Source organism: Gobio gobio, assembly GCF_949357685.1.
Source record: "Gobio gobio genome assembly, chromosome: 4".
Classification (NCBI taxonomy): domain Eukaryota; kingdom Metazoa; phylum Chordata; class Actinopteri; order Cypriniformes; family Gobionidae; genus Gobio; species Gobio gobio.
The window spans coordinates 41,456,956-41,481,970 of NC_137100.1; the positions used below are offsets into that span (position 1 = coordinate 41,456,956).

The following is a 25,015-nucleotide window of genomic DNA, read 5'->3' on the forward strand; positions in this document are numbered from 1 at the left end:
GAAAGCAATGCAACTTCCATAAAAAACAACAACCTGTAATTCGAGAGCCGTCTAGCCTCCTAGCTGACAGTCAGCCACCTGTATCTTCTTCCATCACACAACAGCACAAAACTTTTTATTTTCTTTGAATGTCTTTTTCGTTTGAGCTCTCGGATTCATTTGGAAGTCTGGATATGGTTTCTAGTGTCACTCAATCAGGCGCCGCGTGAGCCAGAGCCAGAGCCCAGAGCTCGAGCGAAGATTCGGTTAGTCTGACTGAGCATCAGTGTCTGCCTGCGTCGGACTCTCTTTCCTCCTTCACAATGTCGGGCGTGACGCTACAGGTAAGAAGCACATTAGATATATTTCATACAGCCTTACTGATACGGTTACGTGGGAAAAACAACAACAACAAAAAACAGGATAAGTAACGTACTGTTTGAAGATCAACTAAGTCATACAAAAGCAGTCAGGTCGTTAACGTTCAGACGCTCATGTTTACCTTAAGTCACTTGTGGGTGAGTCCCAATGTTTTTGATTCAGTAATTCAACCGAATTACAAGACACCCACAAGCATTTTTATAAATAGCGAAACTAGTATAAAATAAAAAAATATCTGATATAGAAAACAATTAGACAACCTCCTTCTGTTTTGGTGCTTTATATGGCAGATTTAGACTGTCCAGACAATTAAATATCTCAAAAGATTTTCAGGTTAGACGAGTTTGACAGGACATGGCTTCCTCTTGTGTCCTTCTAGAGGCTTAAATGTAACTGAAGTTATGTGTTGAAAGAAACTAGTCACTATTAAGTCTTTTGTGACATTTTAAAATAGTTGCAAGGGTTATTTTGTGTCAGTGGTTAATGACAGTCTCTTTATTTTGAAATGTGGGTTTTCCAGCTTCTCTGCTGTTAGGAAAGTCCCGATTGATGTATTACACCAACTCTACTGGACAGTTTGTTAATTAGTCCTATCATTAATTTAGAACTACATCATATATGTGTATGTATTTTGTAAATTGATTCGATTGATTCTTAATGGTGTTATAATAAGACTGTAAGAATGTGTGAAACACTGCCCTCTATGTGTATGCAGTTTGAATAGCTTGTTCAGAAAATAGGCATTACTATTATGTAGAAAAATGTAGGTTTTCCTCCTTTCAATTAGATCTTTCCAACCACTGCAAAAATAAATATGTAAGTGTCTGCGAATATTTCTGAGATGTGTGTATCTGCCTTTATGGTGTAACTCCTTCAGTAGCTTTGCACATTTAGCTTATATCAGTGACCTTATTTCACCCTATCCTAACTTGCTCATAGTACGTCCACTTTATCAAAATATCAATAATATCACATTCACATATAATGGATTATTTGGTTTGTATAGTGAAATTGTATGTTTACTTAACCTTTTAAAAAGCATCTCAGATGTTTGCCTTACTTGAACTGATATGCAGAATTCAATATGTTTTATCAAAACTGCTGCCATAAACTAACAAGCATGTTGACCTTTTTTTTATAAAATATATTTACTTCTTTTTTTTCAATGTCACTTGAACACCACAGAGCAGCTGTCTGCGGGGTCTGGCTGAAGGTGACCTCATGGACCCTGAGTTCCAGCAGCGTGTAGAGGATGCGATTGCCCTTCTCCGGCAGGAGATCCAACGGGAACTGAAGATCAAAGAGGCGGCTGAGCGACTGAGACGGGCGGTGACCAACCGCAAGAGTGCTGCCGATGTGGACGGTCAGCTTAGAGCCTCCAGCCGCAAGCTCGAGCAGCTCCACTGGGAGCTCCAGGAGTTGAATGCACGTGCTATGGCCACACAGAAAGAGACTGTGACAGGTGAGAGCTGGAGGGTGTGATCGTGCTTTGACATTATATAGTGAGTTTTGATAATTGATATTTTAATTTTTTATATATTTGGTATATTTGTTTTTAAATGTAGTAGATTGAACTGATTAGGTTTCCACCAAGCCAATACCGAAGTGACTTAAACTGCAATTCATCGACTGGCCGCTAAGGACAGGCTCTAAAAGGCAGCAGAATCTCATTGAGCCCCATGTTAAAATGCCCAACTTTACAGCAGAAATAAACATGTTTACAGCCTGGTAGACCAAATTCTGGTTTTGGTCTATACGGCTAATTTTGCCCTTCATGACAACTGTGAGAGGGGTGAATTTTTTTGATAACTCATTCGTTTACATTATATAAAGCATTAAAGTTCTGCATTTAAAGTTTTTTTTTAAATGTATATTTTAACCATGACCACATCAATCAAAAACAGCCAGCGTGTTGCACACAAACCGGGAAAACAAACTGCATCCACTGTTTAACGCTGGGTTATTTGGGAAGCTGAACAAGGTTATCTTTCCCGCACAACCAGAAACACACTTCTTTAGTGACATTGACGATTTCATGGTCTAAAACGATAACCCGAACGAAGCACGTTGATGGGTGCGCTCTCGCTCATCCGTGCTCATACTGCCCATACAAGGAATTCCACCCATTTTGACCTAATGCATGGCTATACTCGAAAAAAACTTTCCAAAACTTGTTCGAATCCGGAAGGAGTGTTTGGCACAGAAATACGCAGAAATACACAGAAATAAGTCATATGTCCAACTCATTTTTAGATTTTTTTTTGAGCATCAAACTCTTTAACCGTGTAAATGAGGCAGAATGCATGAAATAGCATTAGAGACCCCCTTAATCTTTGTTAACGTAGTTAATAAAAATACAGCTGTTCTTGGTTTGTTCATGTTAAGTCATAGTGCATTAACTAATGTTAACAAGATTTTAATAAAGTATTAGTAAATGTTGAAATTAACAAAGATTAATAAATGCTGTAGAAGTGCAGTTCAATATTAGCTCATGTTAACTAATGAAACCTATATTTATACTATAATTGTCCTGTTATGGGTACATGCTGTGATGTTCACTTATCCCAAGAGATTTCAATGGCTCTTTCCACATTTATTAAATTATGTAAGTTTGCCCATAAGTTTTTCTAAAGATATAAGATCCTTTATCATAGCTACTAGCTAGCCAATCCCTATATAATGGAGGGCTATCTCCAACCCATTTGTTCATAATGGCCTTCCTTGCCAACATCAGCAAAGGATTTTTTTTTCCCTCAAAGGAAGAACATTCTTGTTATCAATATATGTTGAAAACAATTGTGCTGCTTAATATTTTTGTAGAAACCGTGATACATTTTTTTTCAAGGTTCTTGGATGAATACAAATGTATTTGAAATAGAAATCTTTTTTGCAGTATAAATATCTTTACTGTCATTGTCAATACTATTTTTATCAATTTAATGTGTCCTTGCTGAATGAGTAAAAAAAAAAAAAAAAAAACCCACACAGCCTTTTAATCTGTAAACCCCTTTAAACCATTTTTAAATATCAGGAAAATAGATAACCTAATTGCAGTTCTGTCTTTATAAAGTGCAGAACTTTTGGCCTTTGTCTCATTTGCTTTTTATTATATAATACATCTATGAAAACTCTTGTTTTCTCAGTTGATGCCACCTCTCCAGATCCTTGCCACTGGGAAGAGGTCACATCACCCTTGGGCAGCCGTGTCCGTACTTTGAAAAAACAGCTTACCATGGAGCTCAAAGTAAAACAAGGAGCTGAGAACATCATCCAGACTTACACCAACAGTTCTGTCAAGGTGAGGATTTCCCCTCACAGCCCCTTTTTATCTCCTGTGCATCTTGGAGATGATTAACCCGCCCTCCACTCCTCTGTGTGTATTTAAATCAGTTTGGTTTACTGCCAAAATGCTATGAAATATGATAATATGCACAGAATGGAGGTCCCAAGTCCCCGCCCCCATTCTTTATAACCCTTTTAGAGTGATAGTCCCATGACCTCTAGCTAGCCGTGAGTGTATTTGCCACTTATTCTTTGAGTCTGTGCGTTTCTATCAGACAGGGCTCCAATAATGCTGCGGCGTCTGGCTGAGAACACTGTGTGCTGGCAGCTCTGTGATTTATGTCTGTGCTGGATTCAGACAGCTTGAGTACTGAGCCTTGATCTCACACACACGCTCAGACACTCACCGTCGCACACTAAAACATCCTCTCTTTCAGCCTGAAATGGAAGAGCTTGCTGGTACTGATTCTGTTTCTCCGGTCCTAGGCCTGGCGACAGCAGCAGCCCATGTGACTTTGTGCCGACCAATGCCGAAGCATTCGTGTTTGGGCCAGGCAGGGCACGGCAGCAGCAGCAGCAGCAGTTAGAGGTGGCTAACTCCTGTGGAAGGAAATCTGTAAACGGAGAGAGAGAGAGGGAGAGAGAGTGTGAGAGAGGCAGAAAGAAAAAATGTAAAAAGGGGAGGGAGGAGGAGTAAAGAGTGAGCAAGCGAGATGCAAGGACAGTAGAACAATAAGAAGAAAGAATGGAGTGGCTTCTCGAATACTGGTCCTTGATCAGCTGTGTGTGAGGCTCAGTGTCTGCTATACAGGATAAACTGACATGAGCAGTTTTGAGGATGGAGAGAAAAACACATCAGGAGGGAACGTCTGATGGGGGTCAAGGAAGAGCAAGGGGATGTCAAACAACCATCTGAAAGTTCACAAAACATGACCGATGACCTCTTGAGCTGCATTGAGAGGGGGAGAGCGCTATGGACGGTATGGTTTCATTCTTCCTTTATCTCTTGAATGGGTCTTTTCTGCTGGTTTCAGAAAAGGTCACATGTTTCATGTTGCAACATTGTTTACACTGGGTCTTTTACGAGGCTGTGTTGGGCATCGCAATCAGTGAGTGTTTCTCATTCATTTGTATAATGTAGCTGCTGCATTTCAGGCTATATAGCTCTGTTGCGCTATTATGACTCTAACATCACGGCTCCAAAAGCTCTGGGGTGAAAATTGCACAGTCAGTGTTTGATCTTTGAGCATGTTTTGGGTGTGGTGTACACCTGGCTGCTTCTCATGATGAGTAAGAGAAGAGTTTAATGAAGACTGCTGCACTTTTGGCCTGTTGGTCTTCATGGGAATTTCTCATATTGGAGAAGCTCAGCTTAAAGCTCTAGTGTGTGGTTTTTCTGCTGATAATGTCATCAAATGGAACGGCAAAAATGACTGGCTGGTTTCTAAAACACTCCCCTTTTGTTTCTGTGTCAGGCTGGTTGGGACGTTCGAACAAACAGAATAATGTTTTGATAGCACCAGTGTTTACAGTGCTTTGGGACATATGAATGGTTGTTGTGTCTGCATATTACAGGGCTCCCATGGTCATGGAAAACCTTTATTTCTCTGGAAATATCAGGACATTTTTGATTCTGTAAAAGTCATACATTTCTATAGTGAATAATACGCATTTTACCGTTATATTCTACTTTAAAGTATCTCATTGGCTTGAAAGGGATATATATTAATTGGCCATACTGTGTTTTTGGAAACATTGTTATTTAAAATGTTTATTTAATAATATTCGTAAAATAAATATATTATTTCTCTATTTCTAGAATTGGTACCTGACAGAAATGGGGAAAACTGCCCCAGAAATCTCTTTTTTTTTTATTGAGCATTATAATGATAATATACTGGAAAAGTCATGGGAAAAAATCATGACATTTAATTGGTCAAAATGTGTGGGAAACATGATGTTTATCTTGGATCTTGGATTTCTACATATGTCTGTCTTTGTAGTCCCTGACTATTTATGTTCTGACAGTGTTTTTATTGTTTTTTGGGGGGGGTTTTATGCAGTTGCAAGATTTATCTATTGATCTATTGTTTCTCTTTTCACTCCCCAGGATCGGAAGATGTTGTCCACAGCCCAGCAGATGCTGCAGGATAGCAAGACGAAAATCGAGCTGCTCCGCATGCAGATTGTCAAAGTCACCCAGGCCAGAGAAGGAGAGCGGGAGACCACACAGCCAGAGGGTAAGCTAACATTTTCAATCCGTAAAGAATACATGTATGAAATTATGATTATTACGGATAGAAAATAAAAATAAAAATCCTTATAGGACATTGCCAATATACAGCACTAATATATACACAATATATAGTTTTCAGGATGAACAAAATCATAGTCTATGGCAGAGTTTCCCAAAGTATATTGCACAAGGGTCGCAAGTTTTTTTTTACAATGACATTGACCTTTTAAACTTTCAAACCAAATTCTCAAAATAATAATCAAAAAGGAAACCGGTTGTGTTGAGCCAAATCTTTGCTGCAACAAGTAGTCAGACAGACATTACAGCCTTGACATTAGCAATACAGCAGCAATCACCCATCTTATTAGATGAGTTGCTTTGAAAGAATTGGATCTATTTTTCCCAGGACATATTAATATATTTTGAATTTAAGCTTAAATGTCAACTTTGCATTGGGGTAACCCTTTCAGTATTGACTTTGGGTGTGGTTTTCATTGTGGACAGTTTTCATTCCTTTCACAGTATTTGAATACTTTATCAGGTAGTAGCTAGCATTCACCACCAGATGCATTGGAAGCTAATGGCATGACATGACTGAAATCAATGTTTCCCTTTTTAATATATGCTGACACTGTTGATTATACAGAGGGTGATATATTTTTGTTGTGTTGTGATACTCCCTTCTAGTTGATTTGATGTTGCTTGGTGCATAAAACAGACCGGATTAGAATATGTTAACCTATTTTTTTTACTCATATTTTATATAGAAATTAATTGTTACTTTCAATGCACATTTTAAATTAAATGCTTGGTTTTTGTGCTAAAATAACCTTTTATTAAATATCTATTTAACAATAAACATTTATTATTTATAATAATAATTATTATTATTGTGTGTGTGTGTGTGTGTGTGTGTGCAGGTCGCCCCTCTGAAACTATTAGTCCACTTGAGCTGCGAGTGGAGGAGCTCAGGCACCATCTGAGGATTGAGGCAGCCGTGGCAGAAGGTGCCAAAAATGTGGTCAAGCAGCTTGGAGTACGCAAAGTGCAGGACCGACGTGCTCTAGCAGAGGTAATTGTATATATTGGACTTGATGTAACAGTGCAGAAACCAACATGCATGCATGACTCATTCTGAATGCACTGACTGTCAGGGAACAACAGATAAAGTGATGCTACACCCAAAAATTATAATTCTGTCATTTACTCTCCCCCATGTGGTTCCAAACCTGTATGACTTTCTTCTTCTGTGGAATAAAAAAATATAAAAAGAATATATTTTGTAGAATGTTGGGAACTAAAAACCCATTGGAGCTCATTGGCTTTTATTGTATGAAAAAAGCCAAAACATTAAAGTTAGGGGTTGGCACTATGGCAAAAAATCATATAATGTTTTTTTTTTTTTAAGGCAGCATCACAATCCACAATCTTATCACTAATCTTTTTAATGTATTATTTTAATTAATTTATTAATTTATTTATTATTTAATTTATTAATGTATTCTATTCAATATTCTTTCTCAACTAATTTGCAAGTCACTGAACAATACAGCCAAACTTATTTCCCTAATTTAGCCTTACAAAGTTAAAAGAATGACAACAAATGTAAAAAATAAAACACTACATAGAGGTCAGTGTATTAATTAAATGTACACCAATTTAGGGGTGGGCGATATACCAGTAGACCCGATTAACTAGTAGAAATGTGTCAACCGGTAGAGATTTAGGACTATCGTCTCTATCGTGGTTATGCTCACGTGACGTTGCTGTGCTACGCAGTTATGAAAGCTTATTGCTTGCATGCGTTTTAAGGTATTGCGGTTTCAAAACAAGTGATTTTTTTTTTTTTAACCGCTGAAGCGCAGTAAGCAGAAAAAGTCAACTGATTTCGCTATCGCTATTCGCTATCTGTCAGAGAGACTGTTTCTCAGCGCTGTCTGAGACGCATGAAGCTGATGTTCATAAAGCGCGTGAGAACTGAACTGAGTGCTTTTTGCTGCTTAATTGGGCTTCAATGGCTAAAAACGCATACTTGTGATTCAAAGTGACCATGTCTTTGCAAGTAAACAGTCATTTATGTCTTGAATGAACGTAAACAGTTGAGAGAAAATGCACGAGTATATTGGATCCATGCAGTCGGTCTTAAAGTGACAGCATCCAAATTTACCTGATGTCGTTATTAATGTTAATCAAACAACAAAAAAAGAGAATCTCTTGCTGCTCTTGACATAATCACTTTTGTAACTTTAATAAGAATTTATGTATATTTAATTTACACAGTGGAGACTTATAAAAGTGTTAAATACATTTGATTTGCTTTTAACAATTTATGTAGTATTTCTTTTTTCTAGTGCTTGAAGTTTTTCAGGTTGGTCGATTTCTTTTGTGTCGTTGTTTTTTTTTTTAACTTAGGCTAGTATTCGTTTTTTTGCTTATATCATAACCTTATTTAAAGCAAAAATAACTATATTGTGATCTATATTGTTATCGTAAAAATAAAATTATTCATATTGTGATATAAATTTTGGTCATATCGCCCACAATTACACTGATTCTTATTAATGCTACTGAAGTTATTCAGTCAAGAGCAGTGAGTGATTTTTCTTTGTCTTTTGTTGTTTGATTTACATTAATGACTAATGAATAAAATCAAAATCGTTGCATCACTAATAAAAAATATTTAGTAAAACATTTAAAAAATCTAATAAAATCTTTTCGCTGTAAAAACAAATGCAGTTTTTAAAGACCAGTGTGGATTTTTTTTCTAGTTTCCTTGCAAATGATTCTGAAGTTTCTATGGTTAATTAATGTAACTGTTAGTGCAATAAGGTAAAAAACAAGTTTTTTAAAAGATCTGTGCATTAGGTGTCAATTGGGATGCATGTCAGTATATTATAATACTCGTATGTATACTCGTATCAGTATATTAGATTTGTACATTAGATCTTAAAGTGACAGCAGCAGTATATTAGGCTGCTGTCACTTTAAGACCTCATACACAGATCTAATATACTGATCATAGACCGTGTGGAAAAATGTGGATTGGCTTCCGCTGAAGTAACTGAAGCCTCCGGAGGTCTGAATATGACGCTGACATCTTGCACAGATTTGGGACCGAGTCTGCGCAGTAGTGATCTCGGGACCGGAGTCTGCGCAGTAGAGAGCAGGAAGTATAGCAGCGATATCAAAAGCCCGCCCACACTCTCGCAGATGCAGAACAATTCATTATGTTGGTGTGAAATAAACAGTTATGGGAATATAGAAATTAAAGCTAAAGCTCCAATCTCCTCCCAAAAATCCAGAAAAAAGTTTGTTAGTGCCTCAGTGACAACTTCACTCAGAGAAGCTGTCAATCGTCTCAATCGTTTTTATAGCATAAAATAACTAACCAAAACTAAACTTATTTAAAAAACGAACACTTGAAATGAAATCATCGTGAAAAAAAACTGCCTACAATGACAGAAACCAACTTTTGGAAAAAATTATTTGAAGTGTAATTTGATTGTTTAGTTTGTCTCGCGTCCATTAGAAAACATGGAGGGGCGGGTGTTATGAGCTACACTGGGACCAACCACCTGGGGGCGATCGAGGCCTGGAGGTTTCAGTTTCTGAGAGGAGTGCTACAGGCTTGATACGGATACACACGAGTATCATAATATACTGACACATATCCGAACGGTTTACATTTCACTTTAAGGGTTAGTTCACCCAAAAAGGAAAATTCTGTCATTAATTACTTGCCCTAATGTCGTTCGACACCCGTAAGACCTTTGTTCATCTTCGGAACACAAATGAAGATATTTTAGTTGAAATCCGATGGCTCAGAAAGGCCTCCATTGGCAGCAATGTAATTTGCACTCACAAGACCCATAAAAGGTACTAAAGACGTTGTTACACAGTCCATCTCACTACAGTGGTTGTACAATAATTTTATGAAGCGACGAGAATAGTTTTTGTGCGCAAAAAAAAAAAAAAAAAAACGACTTTATTCAACAGGTGCTTGTCTTCCGTCTAGGCCTCTGATGTTAACTCACAAAGCACCACGACGCACGCGTGTGAATATGACGTAGAGCCGGCGTTCAGGCATCCAGAAAATGCACACTTTAGCCTCATTTTGACCACTACGCCAAGACCTAAAGCACGATCAATGTAGAATTCAACAGCTTAGATACGGCGCGTCTTCCTCTGCTTGTAAACAAAGCTCCTCGCTTCCGGGTCATGTGTCAGAACGCTGGCTCTATTCTCGCGCATGCGTCATGGTGTTTCGTGAGTTCACATCTGAGGCCTAGACGGAAGACAAGCACCTGTTGAATAAAGTCGTTTTTTTTTTTTTGGACAAAAACTATTCGCGTCGCTTCATAAAATTATTGTAGAACCACTGTAGTGAGATGGACTTTGTAACGACGTCTTTAGTACCTTTTATGGGTCTTGTGAGTGCAAATTACATTGCTGCCAATGGAGGCCTTTCTGAGCCATCGGTTTTCAACAAAAATATCTTCATTTGTGTTCCGAAGATGAACAAAGGTCTTACAGGTGTCGAACGACATGAGGGTAAGTAATTAATGACAGAATTTTCATTTTTGGGTGAACTAGCCAAAAAAAAAAAAAAACATTTATATACTTTTTAAGCACAAATGCTCGACTTCGGTGTTCTGCTTCTTCACAACGTATGACGCCATCACGTCGGAAAGGTCATGGCCATGTCGTAGGTGGAAGTACCGACATATACATAAGAGGAAAATAAAATGTCGTCATCATCATCAATTTTCAGAAGACAGTCAGTTCTTTTCCGAGATGCATTCATATAAACCCCAATTGAATATTTATATATTTCTTCCTAGATTTCGCGAACAGTGAGCTTGTGCCTGGTACAGTATTTTCTTTGCTGGCACATCTGTTCTCCTCTTTGCGTCTGTATTCAGCGTGTGCCTGTGTTAATGTCCTGTTTACAGACTTTGCAATCATTTACCAAAATGTAATTTCATTTGTTTGGAAATATTACAAAGCAGTTTGTTTGCAAGTCTGGAGTAGAGATTAGCCAAAATGTAAAAAAAAATTAAAAACGTTCGGATTTATGGCCGTTGCCGGTGGACTAGTGCAGCTCTATTTTTTTTAATATTTCAAATCATCCTCCGGGCCAGATTGGACACCTTTTGTGGGCCTTATTCAGCCTGCGGGCCGTATGTTTGACACCCCTGGTTTAAGCACAATAAGACTCAAAAGCGATCTTTGTTCAGTACTCGTGTTGTGTGTCAAGCTTTTAGTGTGCATGCGCTTCGATTGGTCTTCCAATTATAGAATAGTTCGGAAAACGAAGCGGCCATTACCATATCTGAATTACAGCTTCAGAGGTTTTCTTAACACTTGTACACAGTGATGAGAACAGTAACGATGGAGTTGGTTTTACAGTATCAATTCGAGTCTGAATCCTCATCCTTTGGAAGTGCATGCAAAAATTATTTGCTTTCGCAGTGCATCTTCTTGATATGTTGACGACAACCCGAACAAAAAAGGCAATATACAAAAAAGCATAATGGAGCCCTTTAAATAATGAGATCTATTGGCTAACATCTATGCGTGTGAATTAGTAACAGTGATAGACCTGGAAGTGGTTTTTGGAAGTATTTTTATTCACTCTTGAGAATTGAGCTTGTACATGCAGTGTTGCTCAGCCATGCATGTTTGACCTTGAAGCAGCACACCCAGCACATGATTTGTCATTAAGACAGACAAGACCGTCTCCTGTGAGTGATAAAGTGAGAAATTTGCGCTCTAACGTTGCTCAGAGATAACCTGCTGCTGAAATGGCCTCACTAATCTTTTTTTTTTTTCTTCAGATTTACACTGCATTTTAGAAGGCCGTTTACAAGACCATTTTAGAAGTATTTACAATCACTTAACTTGTATTAAAACAGAATACAATCCTTTCCTGTCCAGTCATAACTGGGATGCACTAATATGAAAACTTAATGATAATTCTTTATATTTGAAAACCAATCACCGTTATATTGACTAATAAATCTAATTTAAACATTTTATATTTGTGAGCCTGATTACAAAAACAAAAGTCTCATGATTTAAAGACATGTCCGAAGCACTTTAACATAAATCAAACACATACAGTACTATAGCCTAGTTTGAACCAGTGTAAGAGTCCTTAAAGGGATAGTTCACCCAAAAATGAAAATTCTGTTATTAATTACTCGCCCTCATGTCATTCCAAACCTGTAAGACCGTCGTTCATCTTCAGAACTCAAATGAAGATATCTTTGATGAAATCCGAGAGCTCTCTGACCCCTCCATAGACAGCTATTTAATTACCATTTTCAAGGTCCAGAAAGGTAGTAAAAACATTGTTAAAATAGTCAATGCCACTCCAGTGGTTCAACCTTAATTTTATGAAGCAACGAGAATACTTTGTGCAAAAAAACCAAACAAAAATAACGACTTTATTCAACAATTTTTTCATGTCTGTGAAGAAATAACATACATTTATTATATATGTGTGTGTGCGTGCGTGCGTGCGTGTGTATTGCCTCACATAAATAATGCCTAAACAATGCGAAAAACGTATATAACTTGCATATAAACAATCCAAATTTGATTTTAGAAGTCCATTGGGCTTAGTGGCACATCTGGTTGTCATTGGCATGTGCCATTAAAACTTGTGACGTGCCGATGGATTGCATCAAGTGCCAATGACATTGTTGCAGAGCATGTCGCCTTATGTTGTGGCACCTCCAATAACCTAGTGAGGCATGACACATGCCACTGTCTGCCTGAGCATTATGTAAATGGTGTAACATTCACACTTAATGGCAGAACGATATTTAATTAATAATACGTTGCTTTCAAACATAGGGTTTATCCCGGACTTTATTTTTACAACCATTAGGCTTCTCCGTATGTTTAATATCTGCCTTGTTACTCGTTGTATGTATTTATATTTATTATTATATGTTTATTTTTTATAATTTGTACAATGTATTTAAATACATTTTGTAAATACACAGTTGTTTTGATAACTCCACACGTTTTTTCCCCCTATTTGCATAGGATTGACAGTTCATCTGTGTCATTTGGAATAAAAGATATTTCTGGTGGCCACAACTAAGAGTGAAATGTTCTAATTAAAGTGGTACCGACCAGCAGGGGAATGTGCCATCACAAATTGACACTTACCAATCAGGTATTTCATATAATTGTAAACTAGTATTAGAGAAAATGCCGTAAACCATTATAAAGTGACCTACCATTCCGAAATGCATTATGAAAATTGGCCCCAACCATTCAGAAGTGTGCTGGACCTTGACATTGGCTCTTCACAATGCAGTAATTTAGGTATGTAGATACTATATTAATCTGGATGTAGTCCACGAAGAAATGCATGTTCACACTGTAAATTCTTTTTTTTTCTTATTAAATAATTCCATAAAATTAAGAAATATTAAGACCATATGAGAACCACGTATTAAATTATAGGCCTATCTATATTTATTTAGATCAATATCAAACTAATAACAAATACTCCACCCATGGATCTTCCTCAACTGTCGTACGCTGACCAATATTACACTTACTTAGACTGACACTTACCGGCGTGCATGCAGAATCATGCAAATATAAAGATTTACAGTAACGGAAGTAACTCTTAATGTGGTATTCATAGTGACACTTGATGTGACCCAATATCATTTTATGTAGCCTATATGAGATTTGCACTGTACACCTATTTTCCTTTTCAAGGGGATTCCAATCATATTTCAAGCAATTCAAAACAATCATGGCAAACCGTGCGCATCTGAAGTGAAGGGAATAATACATTATTTATTGGCTTTAATATATCGGCCTAATTTTCCTATTGGGCCGATAACGATAACTAAAAAATTAACCTATATCTGCCGATATATAGTGCATCACTTGTCATAACTTTAAAAATGCCAGTTTTAGAGTTTAATTCAGACTGCATTTGGATTACATTTCCGATATAGGAAATATAACACATATTGTATATTCTGTCAGTGGCCTTGTTTTACTCTACTGTCATTCATAAATGTACTGTATATCACATCTGTTAGCTCTGAGCCTCTTTTGTATTTTTGAACATGTTTTTCTATGTCCAGGCTCAGGCCCGTTTGCAGGAGTCCTCTCAGAAACTGGACCTTTTACGTGTTTCTCTGGAGCAGCGGCTTGGAGAACTTCCACATGACCATCCCAAACGAGCTGCCATTAAAGAGGAGCTGACAGTTGGGTCCTCGCCTGTTGTTGGCTTGCATAGAGATCGCCTGCGCTCTTCGTCTTCAGCATCCTCTTCACTCTTCAAACCGGCCAGTCTGACAGGTATTGACACCGTTGAAAGTTAGCCGGAAGGTTAGGGTGTTAAGATGTCAAGATAAATATAGTTCTGATGCGACGATGAGTTTTTGGCCAGAAGGCCCTCCTGCAGGTGATGAATAGTTATGCAACAGGATATTTGAAAAGAGAAAAAGATTTTTATTCAGTAAGGATGCATTAAATTGACAGTAAAGACTGTCATGTGTCAAAGGATTATATGACACTGAAGACTGGAGTAATGATGCTGAAAATTCAGCTGTCATTACAGGAACATTTTATTTTAAAATGCATTATAGTAGAAAACGGTTATTCAAAATTGTAATATTTCACAATATTGCTGCTACTGTATTTTTAATAAAATAAATTCAGCCTTGGTGAGCATAAGAGACTTGTTTAACTGTACTGGTCACTTTACTCAGTCTGACATGGCTCGTTATTACCCACTTACGCATAATTATATTTGCCATAGGGCTTGTATCACATTTTATATTCATATTTACACCTCTGATTGGTATCATTGTGCAAAGTATAGAGGCAATGAAAGTTGAATGTGTGTTAATCTTTGTTTTTGTGCAGGTTGTTTTTGTGTCATACGTATGGCTCCTGTATTGTATTGTGTAAAACCTGCATGCATGTGTTTTCAGGGCGACTGGAGGTCAGGCTGATGGGTTGTCAGGACCTGCTGGAGTCAGTTCCAGGCCGCTGTCGGGTAAGCAACATGTCCTCTGTCCCTGGAAGTCCCTCTGAGTCCAAATCACTAAGGATGAGAACCGGTCTCTCCACCCGCAGCACCAACGGCAAGACCACCAAGACTGACGAGCTCTCATGTGAGTCTCTCAGGGGTCGCAGTGTATAATGGATTTCACAGTAATCTGTCTCACTGTGGAGAGTGACAGAAGGAATCTGTATTTTCCTATCTTGTCCAATGAGTCTAAAATAGACTGAATGGACTTTTTTTCACTTAGTCATTAGAAATCAAATTACTTAATTCTTTAATGAATGATGTAAGTATTTTTCTCCAGTAAAATGCTTCTTTAATTGTTTTCCTTCTTTTTATGTGTTTTCTCTCAGCTGAGATCAGTGCTGTATTGAAGGTGGATAACAAGATAGTTGGTCGCACAAATTGGCGGGCGCTGAGTAAGGAGGCCTGGAATCAAAGCTTTAGCATTGAACTCGAACGGGTCAGTGCCAACAAATTCTACTGCATATTTAATAGACGTATCTAGTAAATAAATAAGAGTTTTGAATTCAGATCAGGAGCTCACCCTTAATGGATATCAACATCTCATGTGCTTTTACAGCTTGCAATTTATAACTGTCAGTCATCCCAGGCAACACTTGCCACATCTGTTTTATGTGACAGTGCCTGTGATGGCATTGGCTGAAGGCTTTTCCTCACCTTCATTAACACAGCTTTACTCCCAGAGTGCAATCAGCCGCCTCCAGAGTAATCCAAACCAATCCCGCAACATTACTGTAATCTTTTGCTCACCCTTTGGACACTCAGCCTGAATACTGGCCAAGTCAGCCTCAGCTTTCTCCACGCTGATTCAGCTGTACCAGTGGAAAATGAGAACTTATTTCATCATTTCTGATTACTGTTGCAGTTTTTCTTTCCAAAGTTTGATGAATACTGTACCTGTATATGAGGTTTTGATTGTCTTAGACACTAAAGCCCAATTTATACTTCTGCGTCGAGTGTACGCCGTAGCTACGTCGTAGGCTGTGTGCTGCACCCGTAGCCTACGACGTACCCTGACGTGCACCCCTCCAAAAATGTAACAACGCGTCAATTCTACGCGGACCGCAAGCGCTGTGATTGGTCTGCCTGAACCCCTCCCTCAGGGGCTCACATGCTCCCTCTGCACGTGTAACTGCATGTCGACGCGGACAAGGACGCAGAAGTATAAATGAAAATCAATGCGTAGCCCATGGCGTAGAGGCTACGCCGCATGTCCGACGCAGAAGTATAAAACAGCCTTAAGTTATGTTTTTCTGACTTCTCAGAATGCACATTTTGATGTATCTCAGTGGCACAAATAAAAAAAGAAAACTCAGCTCAAGCTGCTTTTTATTAATAGTACAATCCTTAAAAGGCATGTATCAGTTTTAATCAGTTGTAATTGGCAGAAACTTTATTTTACCATGTCAGTGGACATACACTACCATTCCAAAGTTTTATTCTTTTATTCAGCATGTATTAAATTGATCAAAAGTGACATTTAATCAAATAAATGCAGCCCTGGTGAGCATGAGACAAATCTTTCGAATGGAAAGTCAATGTAAGGACCATTATGAGGTGTAAAGAAGCAAGAACTACAACTACAGTTGATTATCTGAGTATGTGTGTATGTGTTTTTTTTTCTGCCTCTTACATGACCTTCGACCGCTAGTCTCGGGAGCTGGAGATTGCAGTGTACTGGCGAGACTGGAGGTCCCTGTGTGCCGTGAAGTTCCTGCGTTTAGAAGATTTCCTAGACAACCAGCGGCACGGCATGTGTCTTTATCTAGAGCCACAGGGCACGCTGTTCACGGAGGTGAGAGCACCTCTTAACACCTTCATCCTAGTGCTAAATCGTGCTACAAAATAGAGCCGAGTGTGGTACAATTTAGAGCTGCTATGTATTTAGTTTAGGACGTTCTGCAGAGCTTAATGCGTTAACCTAATGCATATAGTCAACTATTAATAGTGCAGTTTGGTTTCAGGTGAGATTCAGCAATCCTGTCATTGAGCGGCATCCTAAACTACAACGACAGAAACGGATTTTCCCAAAAGAAAAAGGTGTGCTTGACGTCACATTTTCTCCAGTGTTGTCCTTCTCCCAGGGGGTCTGGTACTCATAAGTGATTGTCATAATCTTTCTCATAATCACTTGAATGCTTCAAAATTATAAAGTGACATTTTAGAACTATTAACATGAAATGCATATGCAGTGCTGTGTTTAAGAATAATGTTTCAGGATAATATTTTATTTGTATATCAAATAGCTGATTTAATGCTTCTTTCAGGGAAAAATTTCCTGCGGGCAGCGCAGATGAATATGAACTTTGCCACTTGGGGGCGTCTAATGATGAGCGTGCTGCCCCCCTGCAACAGCACCGTCACCGCCCTGAGCCCTCCACTGCCCGGCTCTGAACCCACATCCCCGCCATCTGTGTCCACGCCCCCTTCCTCTGGGTGAGACATGGACAGGTGTCCCTGGGGTTTTGGTCGAGTCAGATTTGTTTGAGGAAAATATGTCTTAATCAGTATGAAAAGTCATTCTCTTTCTTTATATCACAGTGAATCAGCAGTTGTTAAACTGAATTTCAGCGAGGAGCGTCCCACCAAGCCCCCGCGCCTCCACTTGGCAAAGAACCCTACAACTGACGAATCACTTTTTGGGGTGTGTCTTGTGGACAAACACTTGCTTTTACTTTGTAGTTCTATATTGCTCTGGTTAAAGTCGTAATTGTGTTTTGGGATGTGTTTCCCAGACTTCTACCAGAGTGAATTCCTCTGAGGATCAGAAAGTTCTCAAAAGCAGGCCTGTATCCCAACCTACTCCTCAGTAAGTCGATATGTTATTTATAAGTGCTATCATTATTGCTTATATCCAAGATAACGGGTTTTGGAAGATCCCTTACCGCTTAAGTCTTAAATTTCAACATGTAACCCCTCTCACATTGTTTGTATCTTTCTTTTCCCCCCAATTGCTCTTTTTCATCAGTCTCAACTCTCACTGTATGTTGTATATATCCTATTTCATAGGAGGAAAGAGGGGATGCAGATGGATGACTTCAACTGCATTTCTGTTTTAGGAAGAGGGCACTTTGGAAAGGTAAAACCACAGCTGTCCTTCAGTACTGTAATCAGATGATTCTGGAGGGTGGCGTTGACTCAATCTTATTGTCTTTCATTGAAGGTCCTGCTGGCTGAGTTCAAGAGAACTGGGAAACTATATGCCATCAAAGCTCTGAAGAAAGGGGACGTTGTAACCCGGGATGAAGTGGACAGGTGAGGTTCTGTATCCCTGTGTCAGGAATGTCTTCCTGTGCAAATAGCACCATGAATGGGATATGGATAATTTGTAGTCTTCTGATATTTATTGTGCAAATTGCAATACAAATAAATTTCAATTTACATGAATTCACATTTTATTAAGTAGTATTTTTTTGTTGTTGTAAAAAATAAATAAATAAAGTAAATAAAGCCTAAAAATATTTATTAATTTATTTAATACAATGGCAATAGACATTTAATTCTGGAAACTTTCAAATCACCTTTTTTACACTGTATAAATGGGTCTGTAATGTATACATAAAAATATATAGCTGCCTTTTATATTTTAGGAAGGGGATGCTTGTAAGGGTATTGTTATTTTTTAATTTCTTAGAATGGAAATGTTTTAAAGCTCTCATTTAGTGGACACCTCCAACTGTATTCAGCTTGTATTATATTGTGAATTCATTGTATTCTTTTTATAGTTTAATGTGTGAAAAGAGGATTTTTGAGACCATCAATGTGTCCCGTCATCCTTTCTTGGTGAACCTATATGGGTGCTTCCAGACACCTGACCATGTGTGTTTTGTGATGGAATATTCACCTGGAGGAGACCTGATGACCCACATCCATAACAGCATCTTCTCTGAACGGCAGGCTAGGTAAACAGACACACATACTGGTTTTACTGTACAAACGGTATATTCTCTCCCCCTACACTAAACCTACCCATCACAGAAAGATTTCTGCATTTTTACAAAACATCACTTGATATGATTTATAAGCTCTTTTCCTCCAAATGGCCTCACAATGTCAAAATGTTAACATTTTTCTATGTTTGTGGGGATGTTTGGTCCTCTCAGTGTACACACACACACAGAGAGAGAGAGAGAGACTGTGTAATTACAGAACATTTACATAAGTGCTACACTTGTTCACATGTTCTCAGGCGCGCACTGAATATTTTTAGCATTGTATATTTTTAGCATTGGCACGTTCATCTGTCTGTGACTGTAAACTGAGGGTTTTTCTGGCAGGTTTTATTCTGCATGTGTATTACTGGGCCTGGAGTTTCTGCACCAAAACCGGATTGTCTATAGGTATCTACACTATTACTACTTCTTCTATTATTCAACGATTACCAAATTCCCATATTATATGCATACAGTGAGGAAAATAAGTATTTGAACACCCTGCTATTTTGCAAGTTCTCCCACTTGGAAATCATGGAGGGGTCTGAAATTGTCATCGTAGGTGCATGTCCACTGTGAGAGACATATATTCTAAAAAAAAAAAATCACAATCAGAATATATGATTTTTTAACTATTTATTTGTATGATACAGCTGCAAATAAGTATTTGAACACCTGTCTATCAGCTAGAATTCTGACCCTCAAAGACCTGTTAGTCTGCCTTTAAAAGGTCCACCTCCACTCCATTTATTATCCTAAATTAGATGCACCTGTTTGAGGTCGTTAGCTGCATAAAGACACCTGTCCACCCCATACAATCAGTAAGAATCCAACTACTAACATGGCCAAGACCAAAGAGCTGTCCAAAGACACTAGAGACAAAATTGTTCACCTCCACAAGGCTGGAAAGGGCTACGGGGAAATTGCCAAGCAGCTTGGTGAAAAAAGGTCCACTGTCGGAGCAATCATTAGAAAATGGTAGAAGCTAAACATGACTGTCAATCTCCCTCAGACTGGGGCTCCATGCAAGATCTCACCTCGTGGGGTTTCAATGATCCTAAGAAAGGTGAGAAATCAGCCCAGAACTACACGGGAGGAGCTGGTCAATGACCTGAAAAGAGCTGGGACCACGGTTTCCAAGGTTACTGTTGGTAATACACTAAGACGTCATGGTTTGAAATCATGCATGGCACGGAAGGTTCCCCTGCTTAAACCAGCACATGTCCAGGCCCCTCTTAAGTTTGCCAATGACCATTTGGATGATCCAGAGGAGTCATGGGAGAAAGTCATATGGTCAGATGAGACCAAAATATAACTTTTTGGTCATAATTCCACTAAATGTGTTTGGAGGAAGAAGAATGATGAGTACCATCCCAAGAACACCATCCCTACTGTGAAGCATGGGGGTGGTAGCATCATGCTTTGGGGGTGTTTTTCTGCACATGGGACAGGGCGACTGCACTGTATTAAGGAGAGGATGACCGGGGCCATGTATTGCGAGATTTTGGGGAACAACCTCCTTCCCTCAGTTAGAGCATTGAAGATGGGTCGAGGCTGGGTCTTCCAACATGACAATGACCCGAAGCACACAGCCAGGATAACCAAGGAGTGGCTCTGTAAGAAGCATATCAAGGTTCTGGCGTGGCCTAGCCAGTCTCCAGACCTAAACCCAATAGAGAATCTTTGGAGGGAGCTCAAACTCCGTGTTTCTCAGCGACAGGCTAGAAACCTGACTGATCTAGAGAAGATCTGTGTGGAGGAGTGGGCCAAAATCCCTCCTGCAGTGTGTGCAAACCTGGTGAAAAACTACAGGAAACGTTTGACCTCTGTAATTGCAAACAAAGGCTACTGTACCAAATCTTAACATTGATTTTCTCAGGTGTTCAAATACTTATTTGCAGCTGTATCATACAAATAAATAGTTAAAAAATCATACATTGTGATTTCTGGATTTTTTTTTTTTGGATTATGTCTCTCACAGTGGACATGCACCTACGATGACAATTTCAGACCCCTCCATGATTGGGAGAACTTGCAAAATAGCAGGGTGTTCAAATACTTATTTTCCTCACTGTATATGAAATAATAATGCATGTATGGTTTCTCTCTTTCCTCCTTGCAGGGACCTAAAGCTGGACAATCTGTTAATGGATTCTGATGGCTTTGTGAGAATTGCAGATTTTGGACTTTGCAAAGAAGGTATATTTAAACAATACCATATCTCTTGTGGAACAATGTTTATTTCAAATGACCTTTTGAGCAGCGTCACCAAAGTGTTGCCTTCAATTAGGTATGGGACATGGCGATCGTACGTCAACCTTTTGTGGAACCCCGGAGTTCCTGGCCCCAGAGGTTTTGACAGACAGCACTTACACCCGCGCAGTGGACTGGTGGGGGTTGGGTGTGCTCATCTATGAGATGCTAGTGGGAGAGGTCAGTTCTGATCCTCAGACTTTCAATACAGCATCACTAACTCTTGGCCATGTTGTTGTTGTTTTTTTAATGAAATTTATTCAAGGATGCATTACATTAATCTGAAGTGAAACTAAACACATTTATAATGTTACAAAACGTTTCTATTCCAAATAAATGATGTTCCTTTGAACCATTTCACAATATTACGTTTTTGATTTCTGATCAAATAAAAGCAGCCTTAGTGAGAATGAGACTTCTTACAAAAACATAAAAAACAACCCCAAACCTGAGTATATGTTTGTGTCCTCTTGCCAGTCTCCATTCCCCGGTGATGATGAGGAGGAGGTGTTTGACAGCATAGTGAATGATGAAGTGCGCTACCCCAGGTTTTTGTCCCCTGAGTCGGTCTCTGTGGTCCAAAAGGTAACCGATCATCTCTCTCAAAGAAACACTTAAATTGAAATTCAGTCTCTGACTCTGTATCTTTTCATTGCAGTTGTTGCAGAAGAACCCTGAAAAACGACTGGGTGCAGGAGACCAAGATGCCAATGAAGTGAAGAAACACCGGTTTTTCCAGGTGACCGTCACTAATAGTTTTGGCTACATCAGAGATGCTTCTTTTAAAGATTCTTTTTAAAAGCCTGTTCCTCTCCACAGGGCATAGACTGGGAAGCCCTGTTGGCCAAAAGAGTCAAACCTCCTTTCCTGCCATCAATTAAAGCACCAGCAGACGTCAGTAACTTTGACGAGGAGTTCACGCGCCTGAAGCCAGTCCTGACCCCTCCGCAGACTCCGTTCTTCCTCACCACCGAGCAGCAGGAGTTCTTCGCAGACTTTGACTTCTCTGCTTTGCACTGACTTCCACTCTATTCAACTCGGAAGGGGTTGTGACATATCAAATCTCTGCTTTCTTTTCTCTCTGTCTTGTTTATCCAATTATTCTCTCCCTCTCGATGCAGTCGAATCAAGTGAAGCTGGCCCTGTGTCACCCTTTAAAAGCTGCTGTATGCTTTTCGTGAAACTGGCTGCAAATGTGTGCTTAAACTCCAAAGACAGTCCCGACTGGACTTTAAAACCAAGAGGAAACCATGTGATCAAACCGGATCAGAACTTTGCGGTCACCACTGTGAGTAAGGTCAGATCTGCTCCGCATATCCCTGATATTTATACATGCAGCTATAAACGTACATTTAATGTTATTTTGGGGAGGTTCTAATGTTTATCGTGTGCAGATGTTTTTTTTTAGTCAGCTGTTAAAATAAAGAGAAGTCTTCCTGTTACAACGAACTATAATGCCAAAATATACTTGCACTGTTACTGAACAGATAATGATCGTCCGAACGCTGTGCCGTTTTTAAAGATTTCTGATGTAGTGCTGATCCGAGCGATACATCTTAAGCTCCTTAAGTTCCAGGCTGAAACTATGTAACAAATTCTTCCGCGCTCAGTCTACGTGATGTATGTTCATGTTAAACCCTTACATTTTGATCTCTGGTTGTCCCTAATCTGGATTTGATTTAGGATTGGTGCCCCAGATAAATGTTGCTTGTTGATTTTTTTTTTTGGACCAGTTCTCAAGTTTCCAAAACCAGTACTTCCAGACGTCTTGTGACTTTCGGCTTCAATCCTGCCTTTCTCTTTATAGCCGTCCTCTGGACAAATGTAGGACTGTTGAATTAGACTAGGCATATTCTCCTCGATGTCTTAGCATGATACGGTTCACACATTCGCTCGCCAAGCTGATATTTGAACAGTTCAACTGTTTTGCTCTCTGCATCATGTATGATAGAAGCTTATCATTGTTGTTCCTTATTTAACATGTTTGTCTAAATTTTACTTTTCTACATCAGGCCACCATTGCATCATTGTCAATGTGCTTTACTACTGATAGATTACACTGTGAAAAATGACACTAAAATATTTAAATGAAACTTGTCATTTCTATGAGCCACATGAAGGATAATAAAATATCAAAGTAAATGTATTTGAATGGGATGAATGTATTTTCAGAAATAAAATACGACGTGACCAAGTTGTTCAGTTTATTGAATATTGATGTTTCAAAGTATTACAGAGGAACAAAAAATTGCATAACTTTGATCAAAACGGCACAAATCATTCATGAAATCTCAGCATTAATATTGAGTTAAAAACACTCAAGTGCAAAAGTAAAAGAAAAAAACTATTATTGCTTTTAATGCCTGTATGTTATTAATATCTAACTAATGTTTGTTCAAGAAAAAACACTGGATTTCATTGTACTGTATTTATCAACCAAACATATTTCTTTAATCTGTTCTGGCGGTCCAAAATGGAGCGGAATCTAACAGTCAACGGAGTGTCACATGCACTTGCATCTCTATCTCTTTAAGCTGCTGATGTGTAATAGGAAATACCCTGTTTATATAAAAATAAAGTTTTGCAAAAAAAAAAAACACATTCTGTAATGTTGAACATTACTGCACTGATTATGTTTGTATTCTAATTTTGTTAATTTCTCATGTTTAACATAGATTGTAAAGATAAACCGGTACATTTAATATTATAAAATCACATAACAAGCATATTGGAATTTCACCACTGATATATAAAGTGCTATAGGAAATTATTTTACATGAACTTATTAACCGGTCTGAATTTTATCTTAAAATGGGGTAAAAAAAAAAAAAAAAATGTTTATACAACTAACTGTATTTCACAAGTTCAATAATTGCTCATTGCAAATGTAAGAATTACAACATCTGCTGCTATAAAATAAGCTGACAGACTGTCTAGATACATTACTTTTGTCCAACAGCTTTTTAGTACCATGAAAGAGCTTATTTGAGCAGAGCCATGATAATAAATAATTAACATATAAAATTGTAATATATCAAATCTCATATTGCATTAATGGGAAACCACAATACAGCTCCAAAATTCTGTTGTGATTTTGTGCTTTTTGTTCTGCGTTTGCTATTAAAATGTGCAAAATCAGCACAGACGATGTAATATCTGGGCAAAGTATTTACAAAACACTTTTATAGAAATGCTCGTCATTCCAACCTATTTGATAACACTTGATCAAAAATCATTGCAACTACAATGTTCATGCATTTAAGAATCACTTTCGAAATGGAATGGGTCATTCACAAGGAAGGAGAAGTAGATAAGATGTAGTAGCAGATGCAATTTCCACAAAAACATCAACTTCCATTTAATGGGTTATTTGTCCCGGCAGTCAGGACTCCCAGGGAATTAAATGGGATCGTTGCCTTGCTTGAAATACACATGCTCCCAAACCACTGGTTCCCAAAGGCAGAAGAAACCCCAGAGATTGCGCAGGGTTCCACGATCAAAAGGGTTTTCATCTACACCGCAGTGCTTGAGGTAAGAGATTCTGTGCCGAGACATGAACTCCCATGTGGTGGTATTTAGGGACACCAGGTACAGGTGAGAGCCCAGGAGGAGAAGCACGGTCAGGGATAGGACTGCCACCACCGCTGCTGCTCCCAAGAGCACACCGTTGGACCTCAACCACAGCTGCCAGGTGGGAGCGTGACTGAAGCCGGACCTATACAAGATTTAAAGGGGTCCTATTATACTTTTTTACATTTTCAAAATGTCTTTAGTGTGTAATGTTGCTGTTTAAGCATGAAAAAGGTCTGCAAAGTTACAAAACACCACTCCAAAGGGAGTTATTCCATATATATACTATATTGCAAATAGTTTTGG

The 25,015-nt window shown here is 38.6% G+C and overlaps 2 protein-coding genes across 3 annotated transcripts in view; one reads left to right on the forward strand and one right to left on the reverse strand.

Annotated features, from left to right (window-relative positions):
* On the forward strand, nt 1-23,379 carry pkn3 (protein kinase N3). Its single transcript, XM_079814306.1, has 22 exons — nt 1-323; nt 1,546-1,822; nt 3,504-3,658; nt 5,753-5,882; nt 6,799-6,950; nt 14,002-14,218; nt 14,857-15,039; nt 15,284-15,393; nt 16,606-16,749; nt 16,919-16,994; nt 17,222-17,390; nt 17,496-17,598; nt 17,690-17,763; nt 17,964-18,033; nt 18,118-18,209; nt 18,680-18,856; nt 19,232-19,294; nt 21,009-21,085; nt 21,177-21,319; nt 21,617-21,724; nt 21,798-21,878; nt 21,959-23,379. The coding sequence occupies exons 1-22, from the start codon at nt 303-305 to the stop codon at nt 22,157-22,159; spliced, it is 2,823 nt and encodes a 940-aa protein (XP_079670432.1). The 5' UTR covers nt 1-302; the 3' UTR covers nt 22,160-23,379.
* The window catches only part of zdhhc12b (zDHHC palmitoyltransferase 12b), a 6,767-nt gene continuing 5,081 nt past the window's right edge, over nt 23,330-25,015 (reverse strand). For both annotated transcript variants that reach the window (XM_079814308.1, XM_079814307.1), the window contains exon 5: nt 23,330-24,854. In XM_079814308.1, the coding sequence (XP_079670434.1) occupies nt 24,539-24,854 (316 nt within the window). In that variant the 3' untranslated portion in view covers nt 23,330-24,538. The remainder of the gene's footprint in view (nt 24,855-25,015) is intronic.

Bases quoted from the DNA above. Each gene is read 5' to 3' on its own strand.
- pkn3 (XM_079814306.1), top strand. From the start codon at position 303: ATGTCGGGCGTGACGCTACAG. The intron at 17,764-17,963 runs GTAAGTCGATAT...CCTATTTCATAG, and splicing joins GTATCCCAACCTACTCCTCA to GAGGAAAGAGGGGATGCAGA. The intron at 18,210-18,679 runs GTGAGGTTCTGT...TTCTTTTTATAG, and splicing joins ACCCGGGATGAAGTGGACAG to TTTAATGTGTGAAAAGAGGA.